This window comes from Thunnus thynnus, chromosome 14 (assembly GCF_963924715.1).
Source record: "Thunnus thynnus chromosome 14, fThuThy2.1, whole genome shotgun sequence".
Lineage (NCBI taxonomy): Eukaryota > Metazoa > Chordata > Actinopteri > Scombriformes > Scombridae > Thunnus > Thunnus thynnus.
This window is the reverse complement of record NC_089530.1, coordinates 29052901-29072894: the sequence shown is the minus strand read 5'-3', so window position 1 is coordinate 29072894 and position 19994 is coordinate 29052901. Positions and strand designations below refer to the sequence as shown.

Sequence of the window (19994 nt, the reverse complement as noted above, 5' to 3'; positions counted from 1 at the left end):
CAAACATCCACTCACTGCCCTGCGGCCAATCACAGATCAGGGCCAAAGGTCAGCAGGATGCCTGACTGACTGGAAGCGGGTAACGTTATGTCATGTGTTTATGCCCTGCTGGTAAATGTTGTATACTGCATATTACACATCTCACAGCTGCGTAGAGTACATTCTCTGACAGTGATGACTCTTTACGATATGTGCAACATGTTCTCACTCCCAACTCGTCATATACCGAAGCTTGGTCAGAACCCCTTGGCATCATTTTTTAACCCTCTGGGTACCCCTTTAGCGTCGTTTTTCAATGCGCAGTATCACAGCAGTCCACGTTCAAAAATAGTTATATTTTATGGTGTGACAACGCCGTGGTTAAGGTCTGGTTAGGTTTAGGCACAAAAACTACTTGGTTAGGGTTAGGGAAAGATCATGGTTTGGGTTTAAATAAAAAATAAAATAACAACGTTAAGGTGGTCTCGAGCCGTGCTCTGCGCTGACTCTGTGCTGATTTCCAACTTTTTGCCAACAATATTACAAGCCATCCACCTCCTAATGAGAAAGTCAGCTTATATAGATGTCCTGTGAAGCACGTTACTTCAGAAATGTCGATATGATACGTACTGTTGAAATGTTAATATGCTCTGTATTACAGGTAAATGTACATATTCAACGTATCTGTGCTTAAGAGAAACTTACAATGCCAACGTTTTATTCTGGCGACCAGGCTGAAATTTGTCACCTTATATAGACGTCATCAGTCTCATAGGGTCTATTTCAGACGTTGTAGGAGTTCAACAGAAGTCTATCGGACTACCCTGCCCGTTAAAAAATCACGCGAAAGGGGTATCAAGTGTGTTAAAAAGTAATGCCATGGGGTCCTGACCAAGCTTCAGCATGTGACGAGTTGGGAGTGAGAACGGGCTGATATGTGACAGTCAAAATTTTGTACATCTAGGTGAAATGTACCTCAAGGGCTCCTCGGTTTAAATTTTTAGGGGGCACTATTGAGCCCCCCTGCCACACCCTAAGCCCAAGACCCATATCAGACAACAAAATTCACCCCTTCTGACGCATGTGCCAAGTTTCGTGAGTTTTCGAGCATCCCTAACCCCTCAAAAACAGATTCCTGTTTCATGGCTAATGAATAATATGTCGCCATGGCAACAATGTTTGATGAAAACTTAAAAGCTTCACTATTTAGCATCATCAAGGTCTTACAAATAAGCTGACCAAAGTTTAACTGGGTCTGGTCAATATGCTAGTAGTTTGTAAAAGTAAAGGTCCTATAACTTCCTGTTGCCAGTAGGCGGCGCTATGACTATGATTCAATATTAATCTGTACATCTTCAGACCGGGACTCTTATCAAATGTGAAATCTGGGAAATATCTCACAATGTGGAGTCAAGTTACATAAGTTTATTTTTTCACATGGAAACATTGAAATTCGCTGCATTGCCACGGCAACAGTGTTCAATAAAATCTCACAAGCTTCACAATGTAGCATCATCGAGGTCTTAAGGCTTTTCTGACCAAATTTGAGGTGGTTAACCTGCTAGGCAGAGATCGTAAAAGTACAGCACCTGTAACTTCCTGTTGCCAGTAGGCGGCGCTATGACTATGACTCAATAGTGACATGTAGATGTGTTCAGGCCAGAATTCTTATCAAGCCTGAGAAATTTCGGGCAGATTGGACGATGTATATTTGAATTAGAAAAACTTCCTGTTTCATGGTGAAACATGGAAATTTGCTACGTCGCCACGGCAACGGCATTCAATGACAGGTTTTAAATACCACAATGAAAACAAATCAAATACAGATATAAATAAAGTGAAATACAATACACACTGTTATTTACATTTACAGTAGCGTAATTACATTACAAAAACATGTTAAATGACAATTATTCATTTTTTTGTCTTTAATAACAGAGAAAATTGTTTTTCATTGTGACATGAATTTTCCATGTCACATTAAAATCCAGGAGTATTGCATTGCATCAGCATTAGTTAATCATTGTCCAATAAACCAGCTAGCTTAGCTGTCCGAAGTTACCAAGAACTGTCTGTTTGTACAACTTCCTTCAGCACAATCCATCAACTAAAACTGCAGACAGTTGAAGAAGTTCTGCACATTTCCAGCTCTACATTTCTATTCTGGGGCTCGACTGGAATATCTTTGCATGATTTACAGTTAAAAACTCCTTATTTATCTTCTACTGGTCCTTTATGCAGCCCCTCAGTTCAGAATCTGTCTGAAACAGGCCGTTTTAGCTCCTGTCACTCTAAGGCATGTTTTTCATTGATTATGAAACATTGTTTTTTCTTTTTACATCACTAGAAATGTCAGCGGGATTTTGAATCTCTTATTTCAGAATACTTGATGCACTCAGTGAGGAAGTGAAGCTCTGTCAACAATAAAAAAAAAACAGCTTAAATTCAAAATCTGTTTTATTCAATCAATCCATAAATACAAGGCAAGATTTACATACATCTTTAATAATAAAAAAGGAATCCGATAACCATTCATATATCAAGATCTGTTGTATCAACATCAACACTTGTCAAACATCCTCTGAACCAACAGTTTCAGCTCCATCCCTCTCACACTATCCCCAGAATATCTCCTCTGTGGGGCCAGTTGAAGCTCTGTTTGTATCACAGATGTGATACGTTGGATAAGTTATTTAGACCCCAGATGTTCAAACTGAACTCCAGTAGATGAAAATGGGAAAAAGACAAACTTAGTCTAAAGATTAAACTTGCAGACATTGAAAATTAGATTCACAGAGTATTTGGCAGCAGAAAAAAACATTAAAATAATCCTGAAACTAATTTTCAAAATGATAAATTGTACTTTTAATTTGAAATTTTGTTGCAGATAAGACCTGCAGAATATTGTGGAGCCAGATCTGTTATTATGCAATATAAACACATGTCCTTGCAGGGAATAAAATGTAATACTGTTGTCTATTTTACAATCTACGTATTTGCTCTTATTTAAAAAGTGTAAAGTGTTAAAAGTGTAAGTGGAGAGATTCTTCTCGACCTGATCCAAAAACTTACTTTGTCCTGTCTCGTCTCTCAAACTTAAAAAGCATAAGACCAAAGAACTTGGTTCAACTTCTCTGAATGTTTAAGTTCAACAAAACACTCTCACACAGAGCCGCAGTAATTTGATACAAACGATTCACTTCAGTTTTACTCTGGAATGGATCCACTGATTGTTGATCCAATGGGACTGAGAGAAAAGTGTCAACCAGATGATGAAAATCTGGAAAACCTCAAGCAGTATCCCATTTGTTTCCATGATGTCAGTAAATAAAAATCAGTAAATTCCAAGTTTATATAATTGGTTAAAGTCAGACCATAAAAATCCTGAAACCAACTACAGTATAACTCTAGACAACCAGTAACTCAGTTATTAAGTATATTGTATTGACATAAATCAAAAGCGATCGCTTACACTCATCATTCATCAATAAATAAATCATCTTCTCAATGCATCGCTGACTTCAACTCAGCTTCAAATAAATATTAAGAAAGAGAAAAAGAAAACATCCTCATGTTGTCAGCCGAGACATTGTCCAGCAATATTTGGCGATCAATGAATCTACCAGTGCTAATAATCACATTATTAACAACATCCTGATTAGATTTCACATTTTTGATCAAAAGCTCACATCCCTGCTGTTTTTTTTTCAGAAGGTTCTTCTCCCATGTGACGTTACACTAGATACAATATATGTGTAATTAACATCTGAGAAAATGTAACCCTGCCAATAACCTACAGGTTCAAATCCCTGAACCAGAAAGAGGGGCTGGATGTTAGCGACTAATGCTCTCCAACACACCCAAACACTCCGGCTGAATATCTGTCAGTCAACACGTGAGACAGTTTGAATGTGATGCAGGGCGTTCTCTGAAAGAGAGCGTGAACACTCAGCAAAGCCTCCCTGAAAAAACAGAGATTTTCAAAACAAAAGACTAGTGTGCTTCCTCAGTATGGAAATGCCATGGACAGTCCCGCCCGACAAACCAGACAGGACTAGAAAAATACAAGTTTTTTTCCCTTTTTCTACAACATTTTTTCCCTGATAATCCAGCACATTCTGTGGCTGAAACTCATGATTCTACTGGTTTCTACTCGCTGAAGTTGCACAGGAGGCTCTTGGCTCCGTTCTGCCATGAATACAACGTTTCCATCGGAGTTTTTCCATCCTGCACAAAAAGAAACAAACACACAAGATCAATAAATGGGTCCTGAAAATTTATTTTCTCAACACAAATGTAAAAAAACCAGTCAGTGCAGAAAGAGTATTTCCATCTGTTTTCAGTTCAACTGCATCTTGAAGCAAGAAAGTATAAGATGTGTCGCTACACTAAAATTATAATAAAGGATCTTAATTTTAGAAAATACTTTAAATAAATATTTTTTTTACATGTTTTGAGAAAATAAGTGGTTCAGAAAAACACAATAAGAAGACATTCAGGGAATAAATGCATCATAATTTCAAAGGTTGCAATTTGTTTTGTGTGTAAAAATCTGACTTGTGATCATTGACATAGACTTTGTGTATTGATAACAGTATGGAGGCTCTGAGGAGTCATGTACTGTATATTGTGAGGTGATACTCTGTACTTACACAGTTCTTGGTTTTGAGACTGGCTCCGTGCATCATCAGCAGCTTGATCATCTTGAATCTGTTTATTCTCACAGCATCATGCATGGGCGTGTCTCCGTCCTAAACTCAGGGAGGAAAACAGACATTCAGCATATGTAAAGCTCATTAGGAATCATTTTACAATCCCAATGATAAAAACACTCATTTCTAATAAGCTGTTGTGTGTCAGAGTGTGACATGTTGCATATTTAGTTTGGACTTTTGTAATTGAATATAAATACAAGTCTGTAGCAGCACATTTAGCTGCTGTAAGCCACAGACAAGCACCCCTGCAGTGATTGAATTAGCTTTGTGTCCTGCTGCAGGAGATTTAATGTAGCTGTAAGAAGACTAGCTGCAGATGTCTGGATCTTCGGTCTGTCTGAGTCCTTACTCTGTCTTTGGCGTTGACGTCTGCTCCGCAGTGAATGAGATGCTCAGCACACTCATAGTGTCCTGTCCTCACAGCTACATGGAGAGGAGTGCTGCGCAACTGGAGAAAACAAACACGGAGAGAGGATTTCTTGATTTATGCAGGAAAAATACTGAAAATGCCACTAAAACATTAAAGGCTCAATCTTTATTTTTGTGCACACTTTGTGAAAATATATTCCTGCACTGGTGTTGTTTTTAATATGACCACCAGATGGTGATAAAGTAACAAACACATACTGTACTGGCTTTTAGATGCACCTGAGAGAATAAGAACTCTATGCAGCAGAGGTGACCTGTAGGAAACCCAATTTCCAAGTTCAGTGTGTGGACAAACCTTGTCTCTGGAGGTGAACTTGGCTTCCTGGTCGAGGAGGAGCTGCAGGGCCGGCAGGCTGCCTCCTCTGCAGGCCCAGTGGACCGCTGTGGCCTCCAGCTGAAACACACACTCGACTGTTAGACTGCTGTATGTGTGTGTGTCTATGTGCATGTATGACAGAGACGGTGAAAGGAGAAAGACGGAACAAAAAAATGTATGGAGTTTTCAATCCTCTCACCTTGTCTTTTTTCTCGATGGCAGCTCCGGCCTCCAGCAGCTTCTTCATCACCTCCACGTGTCCTTTGTACGAGGCTTTGTGCAGCGCTGTTCTCTGGAACTGGATATAGGATTTAAAAAGTTTCCTTTTTAATATTTCAACAGTTTGTTCACTGAAACAATCAATGAATTAAAAGCAAAACAGTGATAAGACAAACAAACATAAAGATTATTTAGTAATACTTTGTGTTTAATGAGATGTTTGTACAGAGGCGACACTCACATGGTCGGCTACGTTGGGGTTTCCTCCGTCACTCAGGTACTTCTCCACTACAGCCATTTTGTTCTCCATGGCTGCTGTCAGGAACAGCTTCTGATCCACAATCTCTGGCTGGAAGATATATGCAAAAAAAAAATTACATATAATCTATAGTTTTCTTTCTCTGAAGCTTAAAATAAGGTTTAAAAACAAATACAAATCTTAAAAGACTGTATTTTCCTCATTAGCTCTTAAATGTATGATATGGTCAGTTCCCTGCAGCAGCAGCTTTTACAACTTCCTGCATCAAAGGTGGCTACATGTGAGCGTCACTGCAGAGTATTTCAGTATGAACACAGAGGTTCAATGAAATCAGTGTTTCTGAAGCTGCATTTCCTCTTACAGCCACTAGATGCTGCCTTCAAGCAAACGAGGCTGAATATCAACTTATCAAAACAAGAACATGTTTAGAAATATAAAAGAAATGAAGAATATAATCCTACCACGAACTCAGGCTCCGGCTCTCGTTTCTTGCGGATGGGAGTCTTCCTCTCCCTCCTCCTCTTCCTCAGCTGCAGGATGTTGAACAAGTCGTCCACAGTCTCCAGCTTCAGTTTGCCGCTTTTATCCGTCTGACAGGGCAGAGACGAGACACAGGACTTCAACAAACAACATCAACAACTAAATGAAGAAACATATTTGAAAAGCAGCTTCTCATCTTCATCTTTATGAAAGTATTCATTGATTAAAGCGAAATATTTGCTTAAATATAAAAAGTAAAGGTACATATTAGTATATTTCAGTGTGAATTAATGATATTGTGTAACTTGTAAACATGATCTCAATGTAGGAGCTTGTCCTTCCTTTAGTCGCCTACAAAAAATACCAAAGTTAAGAAACACAACCTCTTCTTTTTATCTACTTTACTCCATCATGAGGGCGTCATACACAAATCCACAAAACACATCACAGCTGGACTTGATCCTTGTTGGCTCCTCAGATTGTTTTAGTGATTATTGATCTGTCAAATGAGGTTTGTAGCATTTATACTGACTTCTCACCCTTACACAATCATAAAAAGATGGAAAAAGACATGTGTATTTGTTTTAAAAATGATAATAAAATGATTCCTGAAAGAAAGAATAAGTCTAGTTTACTAGAAATTGGTATGAAAATATATGTGAATGCCTCCAGGTGGCAGCATGGAGCTGAAATGAAGCTCAGAGGAGACTAAATTCAAACCCAGTTAGAGATCATATGCAGGATTTAAATAGTATTTACTGTATCAGTCTCATTTGTCTCTTTGCCTTTGCTTTACCATCATCTTCAGGCGAATGCTTGTCATTAAATAAAAACAAAGTACATCCTGAGCTCTGCCAACACGTGTTGATACAGAGCAAAGTCATGGATAACAGCCCAATGACTTCCTCTCCTTGTCCTGGTGACAACAGATACTTCAGTAGCGCTCTTGTTGCTGTTATCAGTGGATTCTTACATTGAGAGCAGCCACCCTGACTTCTTCCTGTTCGCTGCCGCTGTCGTTCTCCTCCGCCAGCGCTTTGTGGGACCTGCGGTCATCCTGCTTCTCTTGATGGACAGCTGTCTCGTACACGCCGTCTTGGAAGTTGGCCGCCGCCTCTTTGCCCTCTGACCTCTTACCGGTCACCTGAAGGGAGAGAAGAGGTGGAGATGTTGTACGTGACGTGTCTCTTTAAGGTCATACGAATGTCTAAATATCTGCCCTGAGCTTTAAAAAGGTGAACATTAAGTCTAAGTTTAGAATACTACAGTAGTACTCACATTTAGCCTTACACATTTATTTAAATACAAAAAAACCTTGAAATAAGGTGAGATGATTTGTTTGGTAGTTCCAGTAGTGTTTTTTAGACTCAAAATGAGACGTAATAACTTATTATCTGATTATTTTGAGGTAGAATAAAGTAAAATGTATGAAAAATTTAATATTTTATATGTATTAGTTTCGATTCTTTAAGATTTTTGAAGTTGTTTGGTGCAGTTGTTGGATTTTGTTGAAGGTTTAATGACTTTAATGTTGAAGACAGAATCACTGGCGGACTTGTTTCACGGTTGTTGGTGCTTTTATATTTTCTGCATTTTGTCCACAGTGACTCCAAGTTAATGAAACATAAGAAGGAGCCTCAGTTTGTAAATCACCAATGTCACTATCAGGCTGCTGGCGACAGATGACACAAACTATTCCCGCTTCCTGAGACTTGTTCTGTACATGTGAAAGATGATATGAGACCATGAGAACATTTGCAAAGGAAAAGGACTGAAGCTGTTAACAGATTCCCTGTTAACTTGATGTCTTCATCAAAGCTCAGCGGGAGAGCTTTTTGTTTGGTCTTATCCAGAGAGTTAAAACACAGGAGCTGCTCTCAGCATTCAGTGGCTGCAGAGCCAAGTCATGCTGCTAACACACCACAGCTTCAACACATTAACACACACACTTCAGCTCCGGAGGGACGACTGTTTATATGTCCAGTTAATGAATCGCTCATGTAATCACTGGATCATTATTAATCATTCTAACCGACTTTTAATCCTCACAGGGAGGAGAACACAGCAAGAAATTAGAAATATGAAGTTGAAATGTGCAGAAATAAGTAACTTTATCAGATAAAACAATTCAATTTGATGCTTAGCAGTGATCAGTGTTGCTTAATGTTTAATTACCTTTACCTAAACATAAGTTGTAATTAAGCAGCCTTTCCCTTAAGCTTGCAGAGTGAGCGCTAATTGAGCCATAAAATGAGGTAAATGAAAGAGTTTATTTCAGGTTGTGTACATAGATTAAGAGATGATTGAGGTTATTTTGAGTTGTTTTAATCGAGCGTTTTCTAGTTTTATTTATCTTTCTCCTCAGGTGTTCTGGCATCACATGTAAAAGTTTCACTTTGGTTGTTTCAATCTCTCATTAAATGCATCACTACAATATATTTCTAGTCATCTTTTACATTTAAAAGGGACAGAAGGCAAAATAAATCAAACATCTGTCCAAGAAATGAATCCTTTCACCCAACATGTTCAAAGCATCATCAGTTTCCAGCAGTACGTTAAAACCAGAAGCTATTTTCTTATTTTCTTATGCAAACAAATTGAGAATAGTTTGAAACCAGAGAGAGAAAATGAATTAATTTTCCCTCCATCCCCTCATTGAAAAAGTTGCAAGCACAGAAATCCTACAGCTCATTTTTGGGACTATTTAAAAGTAACACACACATCAGCAGATCTTACCAGTTCCTCAACACTGTGCAGGACCATTTTTCTTCTTTGATAGGATGTAGTTTAATCTCACTGCAGGTAACTGGAGGTAGAGTTAAGTCCACTGGTCTTCTCCTGAGATGCTCCCTGTCTCTCTGTCTCTCTGTTCTGCCTGCAGCCAGAGTGTCGGCTTCTTTTATAGCCTTGTCAAACCTCTGTCCAAAAAATAGAGGTCCTGTCATTCAACTCAGATCACATTACTTCCCTCATGTGTACATTTGGCACGGTCAGTGCTGCCAACATCACCCCACCCCCTCACCCCCCCCATCTCCATCTCCAGCCCCTCCCACTACCAGTCCTGCCCAGTTTGGGCTGCTGCTGGTTTCTGTATCATCATGCAAAGATTGAAGTCAGGTAAGAGGTGTCACTCTGCCACTGTTGACATTAACCGTATACCGTATTACAGATTCTGGGGGGGAGACAATAAGAATTTAGTTTTATTCTCTTAGTTTTTCAACTTCCTGGGTTGTATGTCTTTGAGTTTGGTACATAATTCATATCAATTGTGTTAATGTTTGACTTAAACTTACAATCACTGATGTTTTTGTCCACCAGCTTTCAGCAGAAACAAGTAGTGAACACAACACTGACATATCATCAGCTTTTAAAGTTGATATGTTGAACATCCAGCAGTTACGGAGCAACATTATCATTCATGTGGAGTCATGTTTCTGTCCACCTGGTGAATGTAAGTCCAATATTCACTCTCTTTTAGCTCTGTTTTTGCTCTCTACCAACTCCTGAGGGAAATATCTGGCTCTTTAGCTGCTAAATGCTCCACTATGTTCACCAGCTAGTCTACAGCATCACTTTTGATCCTTTTCTTTAAACTGTCCATAGTGATGCTAAATCAGTGGAGAGTAATTCATCCTCTCAAACACAAACAATCTTTGGCAGTGTCTCATCACACTGACCATGTGGCCCCAGAAATGCAGTGATATCACCGTGAGGAGACATGATGATGGTTCATGATGGTTGAGCAATAAATATAAATATCACACTTCCAAACATCCACTCACTGCCCTGCGGCCAATCACAGATCAGGGCCAAAGGTCAGCAGGATGCCTGACTGACTGGAAGCGGGTAACGTTATGTCATGTGTTTATGCCCTGCTGGTAAATGTTGTATACTGCATATTACACATCTCACAGCTGCGTAGAGTACATTCTCTGACAGTGATGACACTTTACGATATGTGCAACATGTTCTCACTCCCAACTCATCATATACCGAAGCTTGGTCAGGACCCCCTGGCGTCACTTTTTAACCCACTGGGTACCCCTTTAGCGTCGTTTTTCAATGCGCAGTATCACAGCAGTCACCGTTCAAAAATAGTTATATTTTATGGTGTGACAACGCCGTAGTTAAGGTCTGGTTAGGTTTAGGCATAAAAACCACTTGTTTAGGGTTAGGGAAAGATCATGGTTTGGGTTTAAATAAAAAATAAAATAACAACATTAAGGTGGCCTCGAACCATGCTCTTTGCTCTGTGCTGATTTCCAACTTTTTGCCAACAATATTACAAGCCATCTACCTCCTAATGAGAAAGTCAGCTTATATAGATGTCATGTGAAGTACGTTACTTCAGAAATGTCGATATGATACGTACTGTTGAAATGTTAATAAGCTCTGTATTACAGGTAAATGTACATATTCAACGTATCTGTGGTTTAGAGAAACATACAATGCCAACGTTTTATTCTGGCGACCAGGCTGAAATTTGTCACCTTATATAGACGTCATCAGTCTCATAGGGTCTATTTCAGATGTTGTGGGAGTTCAACAGAAGTCTATCGGACTACCCTGCCCATTAAAAAATCACGCGAAAGGGGTATCAAGTGTGTTAAAAAGTAATGCCATGGGGTCCTGACCAAGCTTCAGCAAGTGACGAGTTGGGAGTGAGAACGGGCTGATATGTGACAGTCAAAATTTTGTACATCTAGGTGAAATGTACCTCAAGGGCTCCTCGGTTGAAATTTTTAGGGGGCACTATTGAGCCCCCCTGCCACACCCTAAGCCCAAGACCCATATCAGACAACAAAATTCACCCCTTCTGACGCATGTGCCAAATTTCTTGAGTTTTTGAGCATCCCTAACCCCTCAAAAACAGATTCCTGTTTCATGGCAAATGAATAATATGTCGTCATGGCAACAATATTTGATGAAAACTTAAAAGCTTCACTATTTAGCATCATCAAGGTCTTACAAATAAGCTGACCAAAGTTTAGCTGGATCTGGTTAACATGCTAGTAGTTTGTAAAAGTAAAGGTCCTATAACTTCCTGTTGCCAGTAGGCGGCGCTATGACTATGATTCAATATTAATCTGTACATCTTCAGACCGGGACTCTTATCAAATGTGAAATCTGGGAAATATCTCACAATGTGGAGTCAAGTTACATAAGTTTATTTTTTCACATGGAAACATTGAAATTCGCTGCATTGCCACGGCAACAGTGTTCAATGAAATCTCACAAGCTTCACATTGTAGCATCATCGAGGTCTTAAGGCTTTTCTGACCAAATTTGAGGTGGTTAACCTGCTAGGCAGAGATCGTAAAAGTACAGCACCTGTAACTTCCTGTTGCCAGTAGGCGGCGCTATGACTATGACTCAATAGTAACATGTAGATGTGTTCAGGCCAGAATTCTTATCAAGCCTGAGAAATTTCGGGCAGATTGGACGATGCACTGTTTCATGGCGAAACATCGAAATTTGCTTCGTCGCCACGGCAACGGCATTCAATGAAAGGTTTTAAATACCACAATGAAAACAAATCAAATACAGATATAAATAAAATGAAATACAATACACACTGTTATTTACATTTACAGTAGCGTAATTACATGAAAAACATGACATTTATTCATTTTTTTTGTCTTTAATAACAGAGAAAATTGTTTTTCATTGTGACATGAATTTTCCATGTCACATTAAAATCCAGGAGTATAGCATTGCATTAGCATTAGCTAATCATTGTCCAATAAACCAGCTAGCTTAGCTGTCCGAAGTTACCAAGAACTGTCTGTTTGTACAACTTCCTTCAGCACAATCCATCAACTAAAACTGCAGACAGTTGAAGAAGTTCTGCACATTTCCAGCTCTACATTTCTATTCTGGGGCTCGACTGGAATATCTTTGCATGATTTACAGTTAAAAACTCCTTATTTATCTTCTACTGGTCCTTTATGCATCCCCTCAGTTCAGCCTCTGTCTGAAACAGGCCGTTTTAGCTCCTGTCACTTTAAGGCATGTTTTTCATTGATTATGAAACATTGTTTTTTCTTTTTACATCACTAGAAATGTCAGCGGGATTTTGAATCTCTTATTTCAGAATACTTGATGCACTCAGTGAGGAAGTGAAGCTCTGTCAACAATAAAAAAAAAACAGCTTAAATTCAAAATCTGTTTTATTCAATCAATCCATAAATACAAGGCAAGATTTACATACATCTTTAATAATAAAAAAGGAATCCGATAACCATTCATATATCAAGATCTGTTGTATCAACATCAACACTTGTCAAACATCCTCTGAACCAACAGTTTCAGCTCCATCCCTCTCACACTATCCCCAGAATATCTCCTCTGTGGGGCCAGTTGAAGCTCTGTTTGTATCACAGATGTGATACGTTGGATAAGTTATTTAGACCCCAGATGTTCAAGCTGAACTCCAGTAGATGAAAATGGGAAAAAGACAAACTTAGTCTAAAGATTAAACTTGCAGACATTGAAAATTAGATTCACAGAGTATTTGGCAGCAGAAAAAAACATTAAAATAATCCTGAAACTAATTTTCAAAATGATAAATTGTACTTTTAATTTGAAATTTTGTTGCAGATAAGACCTGCAGAATATTGTGGAGCCAGATCTGTTATTATGCAATATAAACACATGTCCTTGCAGGAAATAAAATGTAATACTGTTGTCTATTTTACAATCTACGTATTTGCTCTTATTTAAAAAGTGTAAAGTGTTAAAAGTGTAAGTGGAGAGATTCTTCTCGACCTGATCCAAAAACTTACTTTGTCCTGTCTCGTCTCTCAAACTTAAAAAGCATAAGACCAAAGAACTTGGTTCAACTTCTCTGAATGTTTAAGTTCAACAAAACACTCTCACACAGAGCCGCAGTAATTTGATACAAACGATTCACTTCAGTTTTACTCTGGAATGGATCCACTGATTGTTGATCCAATGGGACTGAGAGAAAAGTGTCAACCAGATGATGAAAATCTGGAAAACCTCAAGCAGTATCCCATTTGTTTCCATGATGTCAGTAAATAAAAATCAGTAAATTCCAAGTTTATATAATTGGTTAAAGTCAGACCATAAAAATCCTGAAACCAACTACAGTATAACTCTAGACAACCAGTAACTCAGTTATTAAGTATATTGTATTGACATAAATCAAAAGCGATCGCTTACACTCATCATTCATCAATAAATAAATCATCTTCTCAATGCATCGCTGACTTCAACTCAGCTTCAAATAAATATTAAGAAAGAGAAAAAGAAAACATCCTCATGTTGTCAGCCGAGACATTGTCCAGCAATATTTGGCGATCAATGAATCTACCAGTGCTAATAATCACATTATTAACAACATCCTGATTAGATTTCACATTTTTGATCAAAAGCTCACATCCCTGCTGTTTTTTTTCCCGGAAGGTTCTTCTCCCATGTGACGTTACACTAGATACAACATATGTGTAATTAACATCTGAGAAAATGTAACCCTGCCAATAACCTACAGGTTCAAATCCCTGAACCAGAAAGAGGGGCTGGATGTTAGCGACTAATGCTCTCCAACACACCCAAACACTCCGGCTGAATATCTGTCAGTCAACACGTGAGACAGTTTGAATGTGATGCAGGGCGTTCTCTGAAAGAGAGCGTGAACACTCAGCAAAGCCTCCCTGAAAAAACAGAGATTTTCAAAACAAAAGACTAGTGTGCTTCCTCAGTATGGAAATGCCATGGACAGTCCCGCCCGACAAACCAGACAGGACTAGAAAAATACAAGTTTTTTTCCCTTTTTCTACAACATTTTTTCCCTGATAATCCAGTACATTCTGTGGCTGAAACTCATGATTCTACTGGTTTCTACTCGCTGAAGTTGCACAGGAGGCTCTTGGCTCCGTTCTGCCATGAATACAACGTTTCCATCGGAGTTTTTCCATCCTGCACAAAAAGAAACAAACACACAAGATCAATAAATGGGTCCTGAAAATTTATTTTCTCAACACAAATGTAAAAAAACCAGTCAGTGCAGAAAGAGTATTTCCATCTGTTTTCAGTTCAACTGCATCTTGAAGCAAGAAAGTATAAGGTGTGTCACTACACTAAAATTATAATAAAGGATCTTAATTTTAGAAAATACTTTAAATAAATATTTTTTTTACATGTTTTGAGAAAATAAGTGGTTCAGAAAAACACAATAAGAAGACATTCAGGGAATAAATGCATCATAATTTCAAAGGTTGCAATTTGTTTTGTGTGTAAAAATCTGACTTGTGATCATTGACATAGATTTTGTGTATTGATAACAGTATGGAGGCTCTGAGGAGTCATGTACTGTATATTGTGAGGTGATACTCTGTACTTACACAGTTCTTGGTTTTGAGACTGGCTCCGTGCATCATCAGCAGCTTGATCATCTTGAATCTGTTTATTCTCACAGCATCATGCATGGGCGTGTCTCCGTCCTACACTCAGGGAGGAAAACAGACATTCAGCATATGTAAAGCTCATTAGGAATCATTTTACAATCCCAATGATAAAAACACTCATTTCTAATAAGTTGTTGTGTGTCAGAGTGTGACATGTTGCATATTTAGTTTGGACTTTTGTAATTGAATATAAATACAAGTCTGTAGCAGCACATTTAGCTGCTGTAAGCCACAGACAAGCACCCCTGCAGTGATTGAATTAGCTTTGTGTCCTGCTGCAGGAGATTTAATGTAGCTGTAAGAAGACTAGCTGCAGATGTCTGGATCTTCGGTCTGTCTGAGTCCTTACTCTGTCTTTGGCGTTGACGTCTGCTCCGCAGTGAATGAGATGCTCAGCACACTCATAGTGTCCTGTCCTCACAGCTACATGGAGAGGAGTGCTGCGCAACTGGAGAAAACAAACACGGAGAGAGGATTTCTTGATTTATGCAGGAAAAATACTGAAAATGCCACTAAAACATTAAAGGCTCAATCTTTATTTTTGTGCACACTTTGTGAAAATATATTCCTGCACTGGTGTTGTTTTTAATACAACCACCAGATGGTGCTAAAGTAACAAACACATACTGTACTGGCTTTTAGATGCACCTGAGAGAATAAGAACTCTATGCAGCAGAGGTGACCTGTAGGAAACCCAATTTCCAAGTTCAGTGTGTGGACAAACCTTGTCTCTGGAGGTGAACTTGGCTTCCTGGTCGAGGAGGAGCTGCAGGGCCGGCAGGCTGCCTCCTCTGCAGGCCCAGTGGACCGCTGTGGCCTCCAGCTGAAACACAGACTCGACTGTTAGACTGCTGTATGTGTGTGTGTCTATGTGCATGTATGACAGAGACAGTGAGAGGAGAAAGAAGGAACAAAAAAATGTATGGAGTTTTCAATCCTCTCACCTTGTCTTTTTTCTCAATGGCAGCTCCGGCCTCCAGCAGCTTCTTCATCACCTCCACGTGTCCTTTGTACGAGGCTTTGTGCAGCGCTGTTCTCTGGAACTGGATATAGGATTTAAAAAGTTTCCTTTTTAATATTTCAACAGTTTGTTCACTGAAACAATCGATGAATTAAAAGCAAAACAGTGATAAGACAAACAAACATAAAGATTATTTAGTAATACTTTGTGTTTAATGAGATGTTTGTACAGAGGCGACACTCACATGGTCGGCTACGTTGGGGTTTCCTCCGTCACTCAGGTACTTCTCCACTACAGCCATTTTGTTCTCCATGGCTGCTGTCAGGAACAGCTTCTGATCCACAATCTCTGGCTGGAAGATATATGCAAAAAAAAAAATTACATATAATCTATAGCTTTCTTTCTCTGAAGCTTAAAATAAGGTTTAAAAACAAATACAAATCTTAAAAGACTGTATTTTCCTCATTAGCTCTTAAATGTATGATATGGTCAGTTCCCTGCAGCAGCGGCTTTTACAACTTCCTGCATCAAAGGTGGCTACATGTGAGCGTCACTGCAGAGTATTTCAGTATGAACACAGAGGTTCAATGAAATCAGTGTTTCTGAAGCTGCATTTCCTCTTACAACCACTAGATGCTGCCTTCAAGCAAACGAGGCTGAATATCAACTCATCAAGACAAGAACATGTTTAGAAATATAAAAGAAATGAAGAATATAATCCTACCACGAACTCAGGCTCCGGCTCTCGTTTCTTGCGGATGGGAGTCTTCCTCTCCCTCCTCCTCTTCCTCAGCTGCAGGATGTTGAACAGGTCGTCCACAGTCTCCAGCTTCAGTTTGCCGCTTTTATCCATCTGACAGGGCAGAGACGAGACACAGGACTTCAACAAACAACATCAACAACTAAATGAAGAAACGTATTCGAAAAGCAGCTTCTCATCTTCATCTTTATGAAAGTATTCATTGATTAAAGCGAAATATTTGCTTAAATATAAAAAGTAAAGGTACATATTAGTATATTTCAGTGTGAATTAATGATATTGTGTAACTTGTAAACATGATCTCAATGTAGGAGCTTGTCCTTCCTTTAGTCGCCTACAAAAAATACCAAAGTTAAGAAACACAACCTCTTCTTTTTATCTACTTTACTCCATCATGAGAGCGTCATACACAAATCCACAAAACACATCACAGCTGGACTTGATCCTTGTTGGCTCCTCAGATTGTTTTAGTGATTATTGATCTGTCAAATGAGGTTTGTAGCATTTATACTGACTTGTTACCCTTACACAATCATAAAAAGATGGAAAAAGACATGTGTATTTGTTTTAAAAATGATAATAAAATGATTCCTGAAAGAAAGAATAAGTCTGGTTTACTAGAAATTGGTGTGAAAATATATGTGAATGCCTCCAGGTGGCAGCATGGAGCTGAAGTGAAGCTCAGAGGAGACTAAATTCAAATCCAGTTAGAGATCATATGCAGGATTTAAATAGTATTTACTGTATCAGTCTCATTTGTCTCTTTGCCTTTGCTTTACCATCATCTTCAGGCAAATGCTTGTCATTAAATAAAAACAAAGTACATCCTGAGCTCTGCCAACACGTGTTGATACAGAGCAAAGTCATGGATAACAGCCCAATGACTTCCTCTCCTTGTCCTGGTGACAACAGATACTTCAGTAGCGCTCTTGTTGCTGTTATCAGTGGATTCTTACATTGAGAGCAGCCACGCTGACTTCTTCCTGTTCGCTGCCGCTGTCGTTCTCCTCCGCCAGCGCTTTGTGGGACCTGCGGTCATCCTGCTTCTCTTGATGGACAGCTGTCTCGTACACGCCGTCTTGGAAGTTGGCCGCCGCCTCTTTGCCCTCTGACCTCTTACCGGTCACCTGAAGGGAGAGAAGAGGTGGAGATGTTGTACGTGACGTGTCTCTTTAAGGTCATACGAAAATACGTCTAAATGTCTGCCCTGAGCTTTAAAAAGGTGAACATTAAGTCTAAGTTTAGAATACTACAGTAGTACTCACATTTAGCCTTACACATTTATTTAAATACAAAAAAACCTTCAAATAAGGTGAGATGATTTGTTTGGTAGTTCCAGTAGTGTTTTTTAGACTCAAAATGAGACGTAATAACTTATTATCTGATTATTTTGAGGTAGAATAAAGTAAAATGTATGAAAAGTTAATATTTTATATGTATTAGTTTCGATTCTTTAAGATTTTTGAAGCTGTTTGGTGCAGTTGTTGGATTTTGTTGAAGGTTTAATGACTTTAATGTTGAAGACAGAATCACTGGCGGAGTTGTTTCACAGTTGTTGGTGCTTTTATATTTTCTGCATTTTGTCCACAGTGACTCCAAGTTAATGAAACATAAGAAGGAGCCTCAGTTTGTAAATCACCAATGTCACTATCAGGCTGCTGGCAACAGATGACACAAACTATTCCCGCTTCCTGAGACTTGTTCTGTACATGTGAAAGATGATATGAGACCATGAGAACATTTGCAAAGGAAAAGGACTGAAGCTGTTAACAGATTCCCTGTTAACTTGATGTCTTCATCAAAGCTCAGCGGGAGAGCTTTTTGTTTGGTCTTATCCAGAGAGTTAAAACACAGGAGCTGCTCTCAGCATTCAGTGGCTGCAGAGCCAAGTCATGCTGCTAACACACCACAGCTTCAACACATTAACACACACACTTCAGCTCCGGAGGGACGACTGTTTATATGTCCAGTTAATGAATCACTCATGTAATCACTGGATCATTATTAATCATTCTAACCTACTTTTAATCCTCACAGGGAGGAGAACACAGTAAGAAATTAGAAATATGAAGTTGAAATGTGCAGAAATAAGAAACTTTATCAGATAAAACAATTCAATTTGATGCTTAGCAGTGATCAGTGTTGCTTAATGTTTAATTACCTTTACCTAAACATAAGTTGTAATTAAGCAGCCTTTCCCTTAAGCTTGCAGAGTGAGCGCTAATTGAGCCATAAAATGAGGTAAATGAAAGAGTTTATTTCAGGTTGTGTACATAGATTAAGAGATGATTGAGGTTATTTTGAGTTGTTTTAATCGAGCGTTTTCTAGTTTTATTTATCTTTCTCCTCAGGTGTTCTGGCATCACATGTAAAAGTTTCACTTTGGTTGTTTCAATCTCTCATTAAATGCATCACTACAATATATTTCTAGTCATCTTTTACATTTAAAAGGGACAGAAGGCAAAATAAATCAAACATCTGTCCAAGAAATGAATCCTTTCACCCAACATGTTCAAAGCATCATCAGTTTCCAGCAGTACGTTAAAACCAGAAGCTATTTTCTTATTTTCTTATGCAAACAAATTGAAAATTGTTTGAAACCAGAGAGAGAAAATGAATTAATTTTCCCTCCATCCCCTCATTGAAAAAGTTGCAAGCACAGAAATCCTACAGCTCATTTTTGGGACTCTTTCCGTCTCCGAGGCCTTCTCATAATTGCGATCATTTAAAAGTAACACACACATCAGCAGATCTTACCAGTTCCTCAACACTGTGCAGGACCATTTTTCTTCTTTGATAGGATGTAGTTTAATCTCACTGCAGGTAACTGGAGGTAGAGTTAAGTCCACTGGTCTTCTCCTGAGATGCTCCCTGTCTCTCTGTCTCTCTGTTCTGCCTGCAGCCAGAGTGTCGGCTTCTTTTATAGCCTTGTCAAACCTCTGTCCAAAAAATAGAGGTCCTGTCATTCAACTCAGATCACATTACTTCCCTCATGTGTACATTTGGCACGGTCAGTGCTGCCAACATCACCCCCCCCCCTCACCCCCCCCATCTCCATCTCCAGCCCCTCCCACTACCAGTCCTGCCCAGTTTGGGCTGCTGCTGGTTTCTGTATCATCATGCAAAGATTGAAGTCAGGTAAGAGGTGTCACTCTGCCACTGTTGACATTAACCATATTACAGATTCTGGGGGGGAGACAATAAGAATTTACTTTTATTGTCTTAGTTTTTCAACTTCCTGGGTTGTATGTCTTTGAGTTTGGTACATAATTCATATCAATTGTGTTAATGTTTGACTTAAACTTACAATAACTGATGTTTTTGTTCACCAGCTTTCAGCAGAAACAAGTAGTGAACACAACACTGACATATCATCAGCTTTTTAAGTTGATATGTTGAACATCCAGCAGTTACGGAGCAACATTATCATTCATGTGGAGTCGTGTT

General features: G+C 38.9%; 1 protein-coding gene and 1 pseudogene across 1 annotated transcript; both read right to left on the bottom strand.

Annotated features, from left to right (window-relative positions):
• Positions 1-2418: 2418 nt before the first annotated feature.
• LOC137197435 (ankyrin repeat domain-containing protein 1-like) lies at positions 2419-9292 on the bottom strand (annotated as a pseudogene).
• Positions 9293-12549: 3257 nt separating this feature from the next.
• LOC137197437 (ankyrin repeat domain-containing protein 1-like) lies at positions 12550-19463 on the bottom strand. Its single transcript, XM_067610841.1, has 9 exons — positions 19305-19463; positions 17504-17674; positions 16512-16640; positions 16032-16139; positions 15771-15869; positions 15551-15649; positions 15176-15274; positions 14764-14862; positions 12550-14338 (listed from the first exon to the last, which is right to left on the bottom strand). Exons 1-9 carry the CDS (start codon positions 19329-19331, stop codon positions 14261-14263), a joined length of 909 nt encoding a protein of 302 aa, XP_067466942.1. The 5' UTR covers positions 19332-19463; the 3' UTR covers positions 12550-14260.
• Positions 19464-19994: the final 531 nt, after the last annotated feature.

Excerpts from the sequence above, each read along its gene's own strand:
- LOC137197437 (XM_067610841.1), bottom strand. The coding sequence starts at position 19,331 with ATGGTCCTGCACAGTGTTGAGGAACTG. Across the intron at positions 15,275-15,550 it reads AGTTCACCTCCAGAGACAAG|TTGCGCAGCACTCCTCTCCA; the intron begins GTTTGTCCACAC and ends TGTTTTCTCCAG. Across the intron at positions 14,863-15,175 it reads ACGTCAACGCCAAAGACAGA|GACGGAGACACGCCCATGCA; the intron begins GTAAGGACTCAG and ends CCCTGAGTGTAG.